This window comes from Macrobrachium nipponense, chromosome 1, assembly GCF_015104395.2.
Source record: "Macrobrachium nipponense isolate FS-2020 chromosome 1, ASM1510439v2, whole genome shotgun sequence".
NCBI classification, from domain to species: Eukaryota; Metazoa; Arthropoda; class Malacostraca; order Decapoda; family Palaemonidae; genus Macrobrachium; species Macrobrachium nipponense.
In genome coordinates this window covers 193,755,014-193,770,717 of record NC_087200.1, presented here as the reverse complement: position 1 = coordinate 193,770,717, position 15,704 = coordinate 193,755,014, and the positions used below count along the sequence as shown (strand labels likewise).

Genomic DNA, 15,704 nt, shown 5'->3' with positions numbered 1-15,704 from the left:
CCCTCTTGCAGCTCCATCTTTCTCCTAGAGAAAGCTTTGGGGTGTTTGAGACCGGTCATAGATCTGTCTCCCCTGAACCGATTCGTTTGCCAGGCTCGGCTCATGATAGAAACAGTGCGTTCAGTGCTTGCCTCCGTCAGGGAGGACGACTTCATGCTGAAGGTGGATCTGAAGGATGAGTAATGCCAAATACCCAATCATCAATCCTCTCGGGGACAGTATGTCAGTCAAAGGCATTTTGTTTTGGACTCTCAACCGCTCCTCAGGTGTTCACTCTCATCTCAGCTTGAGCCTATTCGCAAGGGATACATCTATTCAGGTACCTCGAAGGTTGGTTAGTCCTGGCAGGGAGCTCGCATTTGCTTCAGGACAGGGATCAACTTCTCGAGTTTTACCGCTCCCTTAGAATTTTGATAAACTTAGAGAAGTTGTATCTCGTACTCAGGCAGAGGATAAAGTATTGGGGCATGCTGATCGACATGGTAGCAGTAAGAGTCTTCCCCTCAGACTCTTGCATCAGCAATTTCAGGAGGGTACTGCAGCTGTTCTTGTCTTGATGGGAACAACCAACATGGCAGTGGCAAGTTGTAGTCGGTTGCCTGTTATTCTTGGAGAAACTGGTCCCTCATGGAGACCTCAACCTACGTTCTCTTCAATGGAGAATGGGGAATACTGGTCCCAGTCTTGAGACCCTCAAGCCTTCCTCATTCCTTTATTGGAGGAGGTGAGGAGGGACTTTTGAGTGGTGACTAGATGACAGGAACTTCTTGATATGAGCACCCCTGCATACTTCCCTTGGAGCAACAAGAGTCTTCCGAATCTAACTCTACTTTTCCTTCTTCAGGTGTGGTGGAGGAGCAGCCTTCGGACCTGCCAGCAGCTTGGCACTCATTGGGGCTTGTGGGGACTCCATCTTTTCCAGGTCTTTTGGCTAGACTTGTGGTTATGCATGTAGTGGAGATGCCCATAACAACCACTGTCACCATCCGATGGCTACCTTGCCCTCAGTGGTGACAGGTATGGCTGTACACCTGCCGGCACATTGAGTCGTGGTACCCCTGCTTCCTGGTTTCATGGCATCTCCACTCTCCACCTGTTTCCTGTGCCTGCTGTTGTTGTCATTGCCTTTGCTACTGCTGCCAATCCTGCGGTAGTGGAGACACCCGCTGTTCCTGTTGTTGCTGCTGCCTTGTCACCTTGGCAGCCACCTCTACACCTGCTCCTGCTGCTTCTGCTCCTTTGGTATCTGGTCCTGCTGCTCATGACTGGAAGAAGGACCTGACCATCATTCTGAAGAAGGTGATGAAGGGGAAGAAGCAGAAGATGGCCCATAAGTCATTGTCATCTTCTTCATCATCTTCATCATCGTCTGCTGCCTCCTCCCCTCCTTCTTCCAAGGTCTCACCACCAAGGAAGAAGAAGGTTGCTTCTCTGCCCCAAGGAAGTCTTGCCTTGAGACTTCTAAGGGTAGGGGAGGCAGAGGGTTCTCTCGTTGGCTCTTCCCCACCTGTGAGTGGAGGAACCTGTTCGCAAGCCTGTCTAAGGTCTAGCAAATCGGGAGCCAAGGGAATGAGTAATGGGGTAACCACTCCCCCTGCTAGTTCAAAGAAACTTGCTTCTGAAGATAATGCTGTGTTAGGACCTCGGTCTGACCGAGACACCCTGAATGCTCGTGCTGCACCAAGACTCGGACATCCTGATCTGTTGATGGATGGGTCCTATCTTCATACCAGGGAAGGCACAAGGTGAGAAAAAGAGCAGAGACACACCAGGGTCTCGGCGCTTCCCTGCCAGTACCTCGTCAGGTGCCTGGTCTGGTGCTTTGATGTCCAACCGATCACCTGGAGTTGCGAAGAGGAGGTCTCCTGTTCAGACTCCTTTGTGAGAGACTTCTGCTTCGAAGAAGTCTGGGGTACATCGCGAGGAGGATGTATGCTCTAGCCAGTTTGTTGCTCACTCAGCTCCTCCCAGCCCCCCATCGCATTCATTCCCAGTGCTTGGCTTTATGCCAAAATCACATATTCCATTCCATTCCCATCGCATTCGTGTGATGGGGTGGCCCAGCTGAGTTGAGAGCTCGGCTTGAGCTGGCGCAGCAATGCCAAACTTAGTACCTGGTCTGGCTTGTGAGAACTGCTTAACTTATATCACTAGACTACAAAAGACTAGCGGATAATAGCAACTTTGAATTTGGTTGGGAAAAAGTTTAATTTAATCTCTGCATGTTTTATCACACATCAGTGGGAAGGCTGATATTGTTTCTTTTCAGTCAGCTGACAAATCCGAGGTTGTGTCACTGACAATGCACATCTCATGTCGGGGTCCACATCCAATTGGTTCTAACTCTGATTCTTGATTTGTAGAAGGGTGGAGAAACCAGACTCACATAAATAGGTAGTTGAAAAAGGCAAGAGTAGTCGAAGTGCAATCTCACTGACTTTTGGATATGACTAATGCATTGAACACCAGAATATATTTGGAGATTCTTCTTCATAAAGATCTTTGGCTGCAGAATCTTGTTGGAGATCAAGTAACTCATCCTGAGCATCATTGGGAATGGTAGTAATATCAAAAGTACCAGAGAATGGATTCCTTATCAACTTCCCTTCTTCCTCCTCGAATTCTGGGAAGTACATAGTAAGTTAACTTTCCAAGGATCTCAGATGTTGAGTGATTTCAGTTTTAAGTAATGGGTCAAGCAGACTATCTTCTTCATTCTCGTTAAGGACAGCTGAAAGGTTTTCAAACATGGCAACATTCCCGGCACCAACTTTCCTTTGCCAATTCTGGAGCTTGAGAAGAAATGCACGAAGCCAGTCCATCAGGTGAAACACATTTCTTTCCTTTCCCTGTAGCTTCAGATTCAACCTATTTAGCTGCTCAAATATATCTGCTAAATATGCAAGACGTGGCTCTCACAAAACCAAATTGAAGTGACTTAACAGATCATCTTTCCCTTGCATTTTCAGGAACAATTCAAGCTCCTCCCGAAGTTCAAACACTCGATTCACAACATTGCCCTTGGAAAGCCAGCACACTTTGGAGTAAAAGAGGAGAGCTTCATACTCTGAATCCAATTTGATTGTCTACTTAATCAATTAAAAAAGAAAATTTTGTTTGCCAGGACAGTGATGCATGGTTTTTTTTTATTCAGATTCCTAACATTATTTAGGAATGTATAATTTGCAACAGCCCACCTTGGCCCCCCTAAATTCTTGCCATGGCTCCCAGGTTGAGAATCTCTCAGCTAGTGCTTCCTCGGCCCCTAAGGAGACCCAATCTTTGAAGTGCACTCCTGCAAAAATCCAGCCTTCTAGTTCTCAGTTGAGACCCTTACAGCCCTATTTCCCTTCATGGAAAGGGGGCAAGGGAGGAAAGGCGTTCCCCTCCAGCTGCTACCACTTGGTGGGGTGGGGTACCTCTCGAGCCATTGGGCAACTTGGCAACAACATGGAGCCGAGACCTGTGTAGCAGATGTCCTTCGGGAGGGATATCTACGCCCTTTTGAGTTTTGGCCTCCCCTCACCAACGACCTGGGTCCATCTCCTGACTTACGTTCCGGTTCTCTGAAGGACATCGCACTCAAGGAAGAAGTGCAAGCCATGCTGAAAAAGGGTGCTATCGAAGTCATGTCAGACCATTCTCAGGGCCTTTACAGCTGCTTCTTTCTCATGGAGAAAGCTTTTGGGGGGATGGAGACCGGTCATAGACTTATCTCCCCTGAACTGATTAGTTTGCCAGCCTTGGTTTACGATGGAGATGGCACTCTCAGTGCTGGCCTCTATCAGGGAAAACAGCATCATGTTTACAGTGGATCTGAAGGATGCGTATTTTCAAATACCAATCCATCAGTCCTCCCACAAGTACCTTTGCTTTATCCTTCGGGGAGATTGTGTACCAGTTCAGGGCACTCTGTTTTATTTAAGTAACTTACCAAGTAATTACATAGCTAAGAATTTCTAAGTACCAGTAGCAATAGGCAAACAACTCAATTTTATTTCAATTGGCTTCTGATTAAGATCATAAGCTGTAGCTTTCAATGAATTTGGATTTCGTTGTTTGCCGAGAGTTTCGAGTACCTTCAGTGGAGTACTCTTGATTCTTTTGTCATAGCCATTCGACATTTATTAGCTAGTCAGGTGTAATTAACAGTACTTTGACCAGTTAAGGGTTTTCAGTCTCTTATTTTGAGCTCTTATCCTGCGATGTCTGACTCGAGTAAGTCAGGTGCCTGTTATTGTAGCAAAGGCTGCAATACATGGTTAAATCCAGCAAAATATGGTTCCCATTCTGTTTGTACTAGATGTAGGGGTCAAGTTTGCACTATTGATTTAACTTGTAATGAGTGTACGTATAGGCTGGGATGAAAGACAATGGAGGGTTCTGTCTTCTTACAGTTCAAAGTTAGAAAAAGATAGGAAGTGTAAGGCTACTCCTAGGTAGGAAAAGTCGACAGCTAGCTAGGAATCTTCCTCTGAAGTGCCTGTGATTTGAGTATTGTCCCCCAAGTCCAGTCTCTCCTCTTTTCCACCTAATTCAGTTTCTGGCTCCCATGCTTCCGATCCCAATGCCATTGCCAGTCTCGACACAAAGTTTGAACGTAAGTTTGAGCTGTTAGCTAACTCTATGGGCTCAGCTAGGGGAGTCAGTGTGCATGCTTCTCGATACAGAAAAAAGTAAAGTGTGATTGGAGGAGCTGGCTGTCCGTTCCACCGATTTTCCTAGGCGAAAGTCCCTGACAAACTCCCTTGCACCAGGAAGAAGTCATATAGGAGGCCCAAGGGAGGTTGGTGGGGTCTGCCCACAGGCAGTTGGCCCCCAGTCGTACCTGTAGGTGTTTCCCAGGTAGCAAAAGACAGCCATTAGAAAGGCGCCTTTGACAGTGGTCATTGTCTTTCTTCAAGCTCAGATTTGTTGAGTCTGGAGAAAGAGCGCTGATGGCACGGTAGTGACAATTCCAGACCACTGAAAAGGTCTGTAGTGGATTTTTCTTGTATCCCTCAGATACTGCCTAAGAAGGTAAGGAAGATTAAACCTTCTTGTAGTTTCTGGGATAGCCCAGGGACCTCTTCGGAAAATTCTCCTGTTATTCTTGCAGAAAGAGACTTCCTGACCTGTAAGCATCTTGAGTTCAGTGTGCACATCGGCGCCAGTGTCGTCTTTCGCTCTTCAAGCTGTACTTGGGAAACACTTACGGGTGCGACTGGGGGCCAACTGCCTGTGGCCAGACCCCACCAAACCTCCCTTGGGCCTCCAGTATGACTTAATTTTGTTCTCTGGAACAAGTTAGTGTACAAGATAGTGCTTTAGCTCACAATCATCCTAGGATTCCAGGATGCGATTTGTCTCTTGCTGTGGCTCCCATATGTGCTGTTTCTATTAGCCACATCTCTGTTTCCAAGCATATATCGACTCTGGATCCCTCGTTGGCGCATGAGCGCCCATCATTGTCTGAGACTTTGACTCATGAGCTTCCAGTGGAGCAGGAGGTCTTTTCCACTAGTACATACCTGAATCTCTCACGGCGCCAATTCCGCCTGTGGCTCCTCATATTTTGCCTTCTCCTATGGTCAGCGTAGCCAGCCCTCATTTGTCTCCTGTGTCTTCTGTGGAAGAGGAAGAGCTTGCTACAGAAGATTCTAAACCGCCGACAGCCTATGGAACTCTTTTGTGATTTTTCTTGAAAATTTATCCCAACTTTTTCAAGCCAGCTCTCCTGCCTCTCCTGCTACAACTCTTTAGATAAGCAAAGTTTCTTTAGATTCTCGTGGTTTCCCTCGGTTAGTGCTTTCTGTTCCAGCCAAGAAAGCTATGGGTGAGGTCGAAAGTTGGCTGGCAGACAAGAGCACAAGGGAAATCAGTCTTCTCTTTCCCTCCTTCTTGCTTGACTAAGAGAAGACATTTGTATTATTTCACTGGGGAGTCTCCCTCTTTGAGTGTTTCTGCCTCCGCCCAAGGGGACTTCTCAGGACTTATAGAGTCTTCTCAGATATCGGCTTTCATAGCGGTGAAAGTTGATGTTTTCTTCGGCTGATATCGACCACCTCCTACTAAATCGGTTCTAGATTTTTTAAGTTATTAGTTTTATGGACTGGACTATTGGCTCCCTTGGTAAGAAAATTCAAGACGCTTCTGCAATTTCTCCATCTGTGTCTTCCGAACTGTTAGGAGTTCTCTTGTTCTTAGAGGCATTAGCGACAGATCCCGTCAAATCACTTCTACCTTTGCGATGTGCATCCTTAGGAAGCATGAATTGTGGTGCTCCTTCACGGCTAAAGGAGTGACTTCAGTCCAAAAACTGACTTTTCTGTTTTCTCTGCTGGTTCTCGAATTCCTCTTCCCTTCTGACTTGCATAAGAAGTCAACTCAGAATTTGCCCTCCCAATCATCCAAGAGTTCCAGTGGGACTCCGTCTTTTGTCTGTAAAGCATGGTACACACTATGCCATCATGTATTGGCTGCGTGATGCAGTAGTGGTGTTGAAAAAAAATTAATAGCGGCCAAACTGTACTGCAACACTGCTCACTTGTTCTCGCAGTTCAGCTTTCAATGGCAGGATGTCTGCCGATGATGTACTTTGCCAGGAGACTCTACTGTGGGGTGTAGTTGCTCTGTGTGCTGCAAAAAAGAAACTTTTGACGAAGAAACGTAGAACCTTGTGGTGTAAGCAATGGCTTTCTCAGCAACCTCTGAAGGGAAGCTTCTATGAAATATTTTTGGAGCTACAAGTCAAAAATCCAACAGACTTTGAAAATTACACAAGAATGCCAATCCTTGCATTTTATAAATTGTTGGAAAAAAATTGAACCATATATTTGTAAGCAGGACACCAATTTTCGAGACAGCATATCACCAGGAGCTCGTTCTTGCAGCTGGAGGATCGTATGCAAGCCTCCAATAATCAACCAGGATTTCAAAAAGAGCCTCGGTCTAATCATCCCCGAAACCTGTGAAGCCATCTATAATGTCCTTAGGGAGGATTATTTGAAAGTAAGGTTCAAATATAGGTACAAAGTACACAAATATTTTTTTTTATTACAGGAAACGCACCTCATCAAAGCACCATAACTTTGGAGCTCCAGACTTCTGTGATGCTTTGATTGCAGACATTTCCCTGTAGAATTGTGTCTTCAGGGTGTGCAGCTTTTTAGTAATGTCTTCATTCCGCAATGTACAGTTTACAAATCTTGATAACTCGGATTTTATGGTTTCCAAGCTTGCACTCCTGATGTTTCTCATCTGGTAATGCTTGCATTTGATGTTCCAAACAGATGGATGTTCCTTCAGTAATTCAATAAAATGTAGTGTTAGTCCTTGTCCTCTCCAGGGGTTTGGCAGGTGGTGGAGAGTGGACATTCTCCCCCTCTGAACGATGGTGCATCACTGAGCTGCGCAGTGAAATGGCTCGGCCCCAACAACATGGTGATGCTGCTTTGTGTTGAAAAAGCCGTTTTTCAACGCATCCATCTAACACTGCGAGCATCATGATGCATAGTGTGTACGGGGCTTAAGTCTACATCTCCCTTTCAATGGTTGCTCTTTCGTGGTGGCAAACAGAGACAGCAACCCAAGTCAAGAGGAAATGTCTGCTTTCCAACCAAACCAGTTAAAAAATTGTCCACCAAGCCCAACCCTTAAGAAATGAGAAGTCTTTCCCATGCAGCAGTAGGTGCCAGACTCCATCATTTCTGGCATGAATGGAGCAGAACAATGGGTGCTAGAGGTCCTAAGAGTTGGATACTCTATTCCGTTCGTCGACTGTCCACCCTTAATCAAGCAAACCATAGCGTTGACGGCATACTCTCTTGGCTCAGAGAAGTACTAATCTGCTCTGGCTGACGAGGTGTCTGCTCTTCTTCCAAAAGAAATGATCGAGAGAGTGGAGGACCCAGAGACCGACGGCTTTTACAATCAGCTTTTTGTGGTCCCGAAGTCTTCAGATAGCTGGAGGCCAGTACTAGACATGAGTGCACTGAATGTCTTTGTCTTGAAGACAAAGGTCAAAATGGAGACAAATTGTTCGATTCTTTATCCACAAAGGAGTCTGGATGGTCTCCATATAGTACATGCAAAATGCGTACTTCCATGTCCCCATTCATCCAGACTTGAGGAAGTACTACCTGAGATTTGTCTTCAAAGGCCAGGTCTTTCAGTTGCGGGCCCTGTGCTTCAGAATGACTACGGGACCACAAGTGTTCACTCGGGGTCTGGCTCCTCAGGTGAGTTGGCTACATCTGATGGGGATCAACAGTGCCCTTTATCTGGACGATTGATTTCTTCGCTCTCCGACAGAACTAAGCTGCATGGGAGATCGACAAAAGTTAGCTCAAGAGCTTGGTCTTCTAATCAACCTTCAAAAATCCCAACTCAACGGATAGTGTACGTATTTGGGAATGACTCTGGACTCTCTTCTTTTTCAGGCTTTTTCCTCCCCAAAGAGAATAGTCATGTCTTCACACTGTATACAAGTTCTTAACTCTCCCAAGTGCACTGCCAGAAATTGGATGAGCCCTCTCAGAACTATATCCTTTATCAAACAGTTCATTTTTCTGGGCAGACTTCATATGAGGATCCTACAGTTTTAACTTCGGTCCTAGTGTAAAAGAAAAAGTCTTCAGACGACTTCGTGTTCCTGATATTGCTAGAAGTCAAACAGCATCTGCTTTGGTGGAAATTAAAAAAAAAAAAAAAAAAAGACTACTTGAAGAAAAGTCCTTTTCCCCTCTCAACCCAGAGATCAACTTGTTTGCAGGCGCATCCGACATAGGTTGGGCGGGCGCTGCCGGCAACAGTGTAATCCACACCTGTGGTATTAAAAGGTTGGTTACAGTGCACGTGAACTAGGGTAATGGAGGAATCACACTGGGCGTATGTATATGGCCTTCCTTGCTTTCTCCTACAAATAAGACAATGTTGTAATATACTTTTAGTTAACTGTACTTGGTACGGTTGCATTTGCACCCATATAAGCGTTAGCGTCATGATGTTCTTTAATAATTACCCGAGTAACATTACAAGCATTCCCTGGTTATCGGCAGGGGTTCGCTCTCGGCAGGGTGTTGATAAGCAAAAACTGCCATTAACGGACACTTTGTGATTTATGGCACTTATGGTGCTGATAACTGGTTAGTGGCACTGATAACCTGTTAGTGGCACCTCCTTTAGGTATGATATGGTGCCAAAATTCTACTATTGGCACCTTACGGCACCGATAACCGGAACTCGGTTCTTGCAGTGACAGCTAGAGATGGTTGGGCGCCACGTGCTGGAGAAGTTCTTCTACCCACTGATTTCAGTCAGCAAGGAAATGAGAAGGGATCCCAAGTGGTGGATGGATTCCCACAATCTCCAGCTAGGATTGCCACTCAGCAAACCACCCTCAGGGAGGTTGGTATTCTCTGATGATGCCTCCCGAAACGTGTAGGGAGTTCGCTTGAATGGAGGATAACAACACCACCCTAGTGGCCTACGTCAACAAGCAAGATTTATAGTGAAACTGTGTGACTGGTCAGAGAAAATACAGGTGGACCTAATTGCAGAGTATATCCCAGTTAAAAGAAATGTGGTGTCTGATCAGCTGAGCAGAAAGGACCAGATCATGGGGATGGAGTGGTCCCTGTATCAAGATTGGTGGACAAGCTACTAGAAGTATGGATTGGCTCATCAAGCGACCTGTTCACCACAGCCTAAAATGCAAAGCTACCACTTGACTGCTCTCCAGTTCTAGGTCTGAAGGCAGTGATGGAGGATGCCCTCTAGCATCCAAGGAGCAACATGGAGGTGTACTCTTTCCCCTTGTTCAGCCAACAAAGTAAGGTTGTTACCAGAATCCCACCGACTGCATTAAAACTACTAGTGAAGGCAAAATTACATCGTTTCAAGTCCATGTCTGTACACTCTTGACCCCATTCAGCTTAAGATGTTCAAGTGAGATTTGAAAGAGAAACTGATGAATCTTAATATTCCTTGTTGATGTTCTCCACCTCCCCTTGGTCCATCCATCTACCTGAATCAGTTCTAATGAGCTGTTCCTCACCGAAGACCTACTAAACAATAATGACTTGTATACATTAAAATGGTTATATGCCAGTTTATATAGTTTGCATTTGAATAAAGGCGAAAGATCCTGCACTCAGTTGTGTCAACATATTGATAAGTAATAATTAATATACGAATTAATAGGTTAAGTATTCTATGCCCTTCATTATATTATGTAGTGATTTTGTAATGTACTTATAGTATTGCTTTTGTCTTGTAGTTGGATAATATGACCATGTTTTGAACATATTATTCAGTATGTACCTGCCCTTAATTATTGTCTATGGTAAAAGTTTTGTCTCTGATCTTTTTTACTTCTCTGAATGTAGCTGCCGAAGAAAATGTTCAGAAGAAAGTGCCAGAGAGAAATTATTTTCTGAAAATCTAACTGAAGAAGTTAGATTCTTTGAGAAATCCATCCGTAACACATTATGTCTGGTGAAATGCAAGAAGGAAGTATTTGGGTCCCGCATGGACCGAGTGGCTGAAGGACATGTTGATGAGGACTTTGAAATTCGAAAACCATATGATTATCTACAGCTCTGTTATTACCGGGTAGGTTTATTGGCATTTCCACTTTGTCATACAAGTTATTTAACAAGGTAGAGTTCTTTTTCTAATTTAAATACGAATTTCCAAAAATATGAGCACAAAATTTATTGACGTGACTGAGAAGTACTGCATCTAGAGAACTGTTCCTTCACCTTATGTGAGCTTTGCCAAATTCATTTTAGGGACATGCTGTTGCCAGTTTTATTTTATGCATCTTGTTGGATGGCTTACTTTCTAATTCCGTATAGTTTAGTATTATTGATTGGTCAAGCATTTGTGTTTGGTGTGGAGTGGTCATAACTCTGGAGGCCCATCATGCTGTGCTTAAAGTATTGTAGCAGTAAGGCTTCTGTGACCCATACAGCTCATGAAAGGGCTCATGTCATGAGTATATTTTTTCTCTCCAAGTCAAAGGGCAATAGTCAATATGTATGTAGTTCTAGTTCTGCTCAAGGCTGTCAATAAATACAGAACTCCATTTTTCACAATATACAGGCAGTCCCCCATTAACGGTTTCATGGCGCTTGTTTGGCGATGCTGTTAACTGGATATTTGTTGCCAATCTCTGGTCAGCAGTGCTGATCTCTAGTTAATGACGCTGATATCCAGTTAACGGCATCATTAAGCCAGTAATTAGTGCTGTTATCACGGATTTTCAATTAACAGCATTGGCCAAGAATGGAACCCTTGCCCTGAACTGGGGACTGCCTTTATCAAGTTTTTATGAAGACGTATCCTTTTGCTGTGACATTGTCCATTGTCAATGTCTTGTAGTATTGTGGAGTAAAGTCAACCCCATGTTTCTAAAATCCGTGAATACTACTTGACATCCCCCTCTAAAATCCTTATACTTGGCTATTTAAATAGTTCAAATACCAAAGTCACCTTCAAAAAATATTTATAACTGCTTATTTTAATAGTTCAAACACCAAATGTCTTAAACTATCATCTAAAACACTTAGATATCATTTAAAAGTCATCTTCCAAAATCACCCTTAAAAATGTGTGGCTTACGACGTGAAAACTATTCAAGTTTCCATGATTTTCAAGTAGTACTAGTAGTTTACTGTATTTAAATTAATATTAATTTTTTAAAGTTAGTAAATGATTTTTTGTCATAAAAAATATAGTCCAAAAATAACATGAAAAATAGTAATTGGTGAATATTTCTAGATGAAAAAATTCACAATTTACCAATTTTTTTGTGAATAATTCGGGGATAAGTTCCACAGAAAACACGCAAGTAGGTGAAGCAGTAAATCCTGAACCGCAAATAAGTGGTGGTTAACTTTACAGTGTGCATTGATTAGTCCTAATTAATCATAATCTATATAGTAATTATAATGATCCTTGTTATGTTAACAGTTAACTGCATTTACTTATGTTTCTGGTTTAATCTAGGCTGGCAAACTGAAAGAAGCAACTGATGCAGCAGCGACTGTTTTGGCAAAACAGCCTGAGCATGAAGTCATGAAAAATAATTTAAAGTACTATCTTACAGAAGGAGATATTAAGACTGAAACTGTGCTTAATCGAGAGTTAAAGGTGAGTCCTTCCAGTTTCTCCTGTACTAAATCTACATTCAATGGAAAATTTGTCATATGTTCATTAACTATATAGTTTGTTCATGAAACTTACCTGTCAGATATATATATAGCTGTATTTTCTGAAGTCCGACAGAATTTTAAAAACTTCCGACACAACGCAGTGGTCGGCCAGGTGGTTAGTACCCATTCCCGCCGCTGGGAGGCGGGTATCAGGAACCATTCCCATTTTCTATTCATAATTTTTCTGTCGCCGGTGCTGAAAACACCTGTTTTCAGTACCTCCGTCTTAGGATTTTGGAAACTTCATTGCCGCTAAGTATCCTAATTGTCTTTTGATTTATTTACTTGGATTTGTGGCTAGGCATACGCTATCTTAAATTGATTTGAATTTGATTCATTTTTGCTTAAAATATCTGAATCTAGTTAGGCTAGTTTCAGACGGGATTGTCTGCAAAGAGAGGGTGTGGCTACCGAAAGCTTCGGTAGATCCGCACTTGGTATGTACGAGGGGTATGGGTCTTCCTTCTTTGTTGAGATTTGTCATGTAAGGAGTGTGAGACTTTGTCCTATTCCGTAAGGAAGACGTGATTCGTATGTACGCAATTAATCAGTAAACATGTCTAATTCCGTAAGGAAGACGTATGATTCGTATGTACGCAATTAATCAGTAACAAGTCATCAGAACAAAAGTCAGGTAGTGAACCTGCTAACCTTCCTGTAGACTTTATTTTGCCTAACCCTGTAGTATGGCCTACGGGCTATGAATATGTCTACGAGAGGTGCTCGCTCTTCTTCATTGCTGTGAAGTGATACTTCTGTAATTGTTACTCCTAACCCTGCAGTATTGCCTTCGGGCCCTAAGCAGTGTCTGTAGAGGAATTGCCCTTTCTCTTATACTCTTTCGATTCGTAACTTAGAATCGAAAGTGCTTGCTTTAGAGAGTAAAAGTGAAGTGCAGAAGTGCAGTGATACCCCTTGTGTTAGTGGAGGGTGCGTCAGATCGGCCTCGTTTCGCCTCTAGGCCTGGACCTCTGCTTGACTCCCAGGACCTGGGGAGGGAGCATGTCGAAAGCCGAAGGAGGGTTACAAGGAACCCCCACCGATCTGGCGTGCCTTCCGGCGTTACTGATGAAAATCCCCAGACTGCCAAAGTGCGTGCGTGTGCACGAATCCTGAAAGTTTGCTTCTCGTCCTCCAAAAAAAAAAAAAAAAAAAAAAAAGAACGAAGCGTCCTCTCCGTGCAGGGTTGGAGCTTTCGGAAGGACTCGCGCCCTCTAAATAGAAGCTTTATAGAATATAGAAGAGGACGCTTCACGTCCTCTCTCTCTCTCGTTATGCGTTTCAGTGAGAAGTAAGAAGGCGAACGTTGCCTGAACTCGTGTCCGTCTTTCCACCGAGTAATACGTAAAAGAAGTCATAGTAGCAGGAAGCTTTTGAGAGCGGACGCCTGGGACGCTCGGATGGACTCCAGGCGCTCGCGAGTGCACGCCAAGCGCGCTCCGTGCGCGCCAGTGACGCCGAGCGCGCTCCAGTGGACGCCGAGCGTGCACCAGCGCACGCCAGGTGTGTCGCCTGGCTGAACGTTTCTGTTGAACTCTTCAAGCTCTGTTTCAGATTTGGGCCTAAAGAATTTTTACCTCTACCTTCGGTGATACCTTCTACCTCACCTGCAAAGAATGTGAAGTAGGCAGTGCTTCGGAGGAAGCTTAAAGTGAACAGACAACTTCTTCTTCGAAACCCAGCAAGACATCGGGTTTCGTGAATTCAAGAGGTCTCTGTCAATTAATATTGCTTTTCGCATATGTGGATGGAGTTAAGGGAAGATCTCGTTTGCTCTACCGCAACCTTTGCCATTCTGCAATAAATTTTAAGCTTTAGCAGGCATTAGTTGTGATACGGGAGAGGAAGCTGGTTGGAGAGTTTCTTCCTCTTCCCAGGATAAATTTTCCAAGCTTTTTACCCCATCTGAAAGGCGGTTTTTCAGATGATAGATTTTGTTAGTTTCTAGTCGGGACTACGCTGCCGAATTGAACATCGTCGTCCTACTTGCCGTAAGCCCAGTCTCTTAACAGGATTCTTGCCCCTTCCTCGTTTGAGACGGGAATCGGAAAAATTAAATGCTCGACTCCCTGGATTACGTTTTGTCAATTCAGTGACTTTCCCCCATTGACAATATACTTTCGTTTTGTCAAGTAAGTGGGTAGCCCCTCTTTGACAAAATATCTCTTTGTCCCGTAAATGGGTTAGTTCTCATGACAAACATCTCATTAACTTGATATTGCGTAAGCGAATAAGCTCTTATTGACAAGATTCGGAAGAGCTCTCATTCGTCATTCGCAGACTCGTACAAGAAATAGACTTGTAGACTACGTCAATGAACGCTTATGTCCAACCTAACATAAGGAAGCTTGAGCTGACTGCTTCGACTGCTTCGATTCTCTTAAGTTTTGTTCATGAAACTTGCCTGTCAGATATGTATGTAGCTGTATTTCCGAATTCAGCTATATATAGTCTGCCAGGTAAGTAGGAACAAACTTTATTGTGATATAATTTCATTTTTTGCCTTGCGTTATTTTACTTCTGGTTGGTTTCAAGTCATATACGCTTGCTGTAGTTACCTCTTTCTTTTTTTGGATGGCAACCGAGAGGTTGTCTGTTGTCTATTTTAATAAGGACATTTAATCGTTACTCCCTGCAGCCTAACAGGAGTTTCCGAATTTATCTTTTTACCGTTGTATGGTAGTGTTCTGACGACACAAACGCATCTATATATTTAGCGTTTTCTGTTTCGCTTTAAATATACCAGCTTGAGAGTCTTTCTGCTCAAAAAATAACGGACCTATTTCTTCGTAGAAGATAGGGTAGCTGCAACCCAGACATAAAGTTAAGAGACGACGTTCGTAAGCTGCTTTGCTGCTGCTGTCACGCTGTCTGTCCTCCAGTCCAACCGAGCCAGTATTCAGTGACAGATCGTGCGCTGTCATGCGCGATAGTTTACGTCTCTCTCCTCCTGCGGGATTGACTGACTAACCGTATCTCTGTGCTGACGGTTACGTCTCTCCTGCGGGATTGACTGACTAACCTGTATCTTTCCTACAATCACGGACTTTAGCCTAAGATTGAGGGGATTTCTTACGTGAATGAATAAACGTTGCATTCGTTTTGCCTTACTATGTTTCAACAGAGTTATCTCTTAATCCTTTCGGTGCTCGTTACCGCACGGTATGGAACTACGAGTCTACCGCAACATTGCACTTTTCTTTATTTGCTCTCCTGCTTAGGCAAAGCGCAGCCTTATTTAGGGAAGTAAGCATACTCGGGGAGGGAATGGATGAGCTTGCTGGGGACCATTTCCTTCCTGAAGAAGTTTGTTTCCCGAATAGACTGCAATTCAGACCACAGTTTTTTCCTACCGGGAAACTGAAATATTATTCAAGATCTAGCAATGATTCTGAACATCTCTCAGTGCGTCTATCACCTGAGGTGATAGAAAGAAGGTGCCGGACATCTGGATAGGGTTCAGATGTCCTGGATCTTAATCTGAAAGAAGTAAAAGCGATTCGGTAG

General features: G+C 43.9%; 1 protein-coding gene across 1 annotated transcript in view; it reads left to right on the top strand.

Moving 5' to 3' along the window:
* The window catches only part of LOC135219964 (prolyl 3-hydroxylase 1-like), a 173,252-nt gene that overhangs the window by 15,285 nt on the left and 142,263 nt on the right, over positions 1–15,704 (top strand). The window contains exons 2-3 of the mRNA XM_064257207.1: positions 10,368–10,593; positions 11,992–12,135. Coding sequence (XP_064113277.1) covers positions 10,368–10,593; positions 11,992–12,135 — 370 coding nt within the window. The remainder of the gene's footprint in view (positions 1–10,367; positions 10,594–11,991; positions 12,136–15,704) is intronic.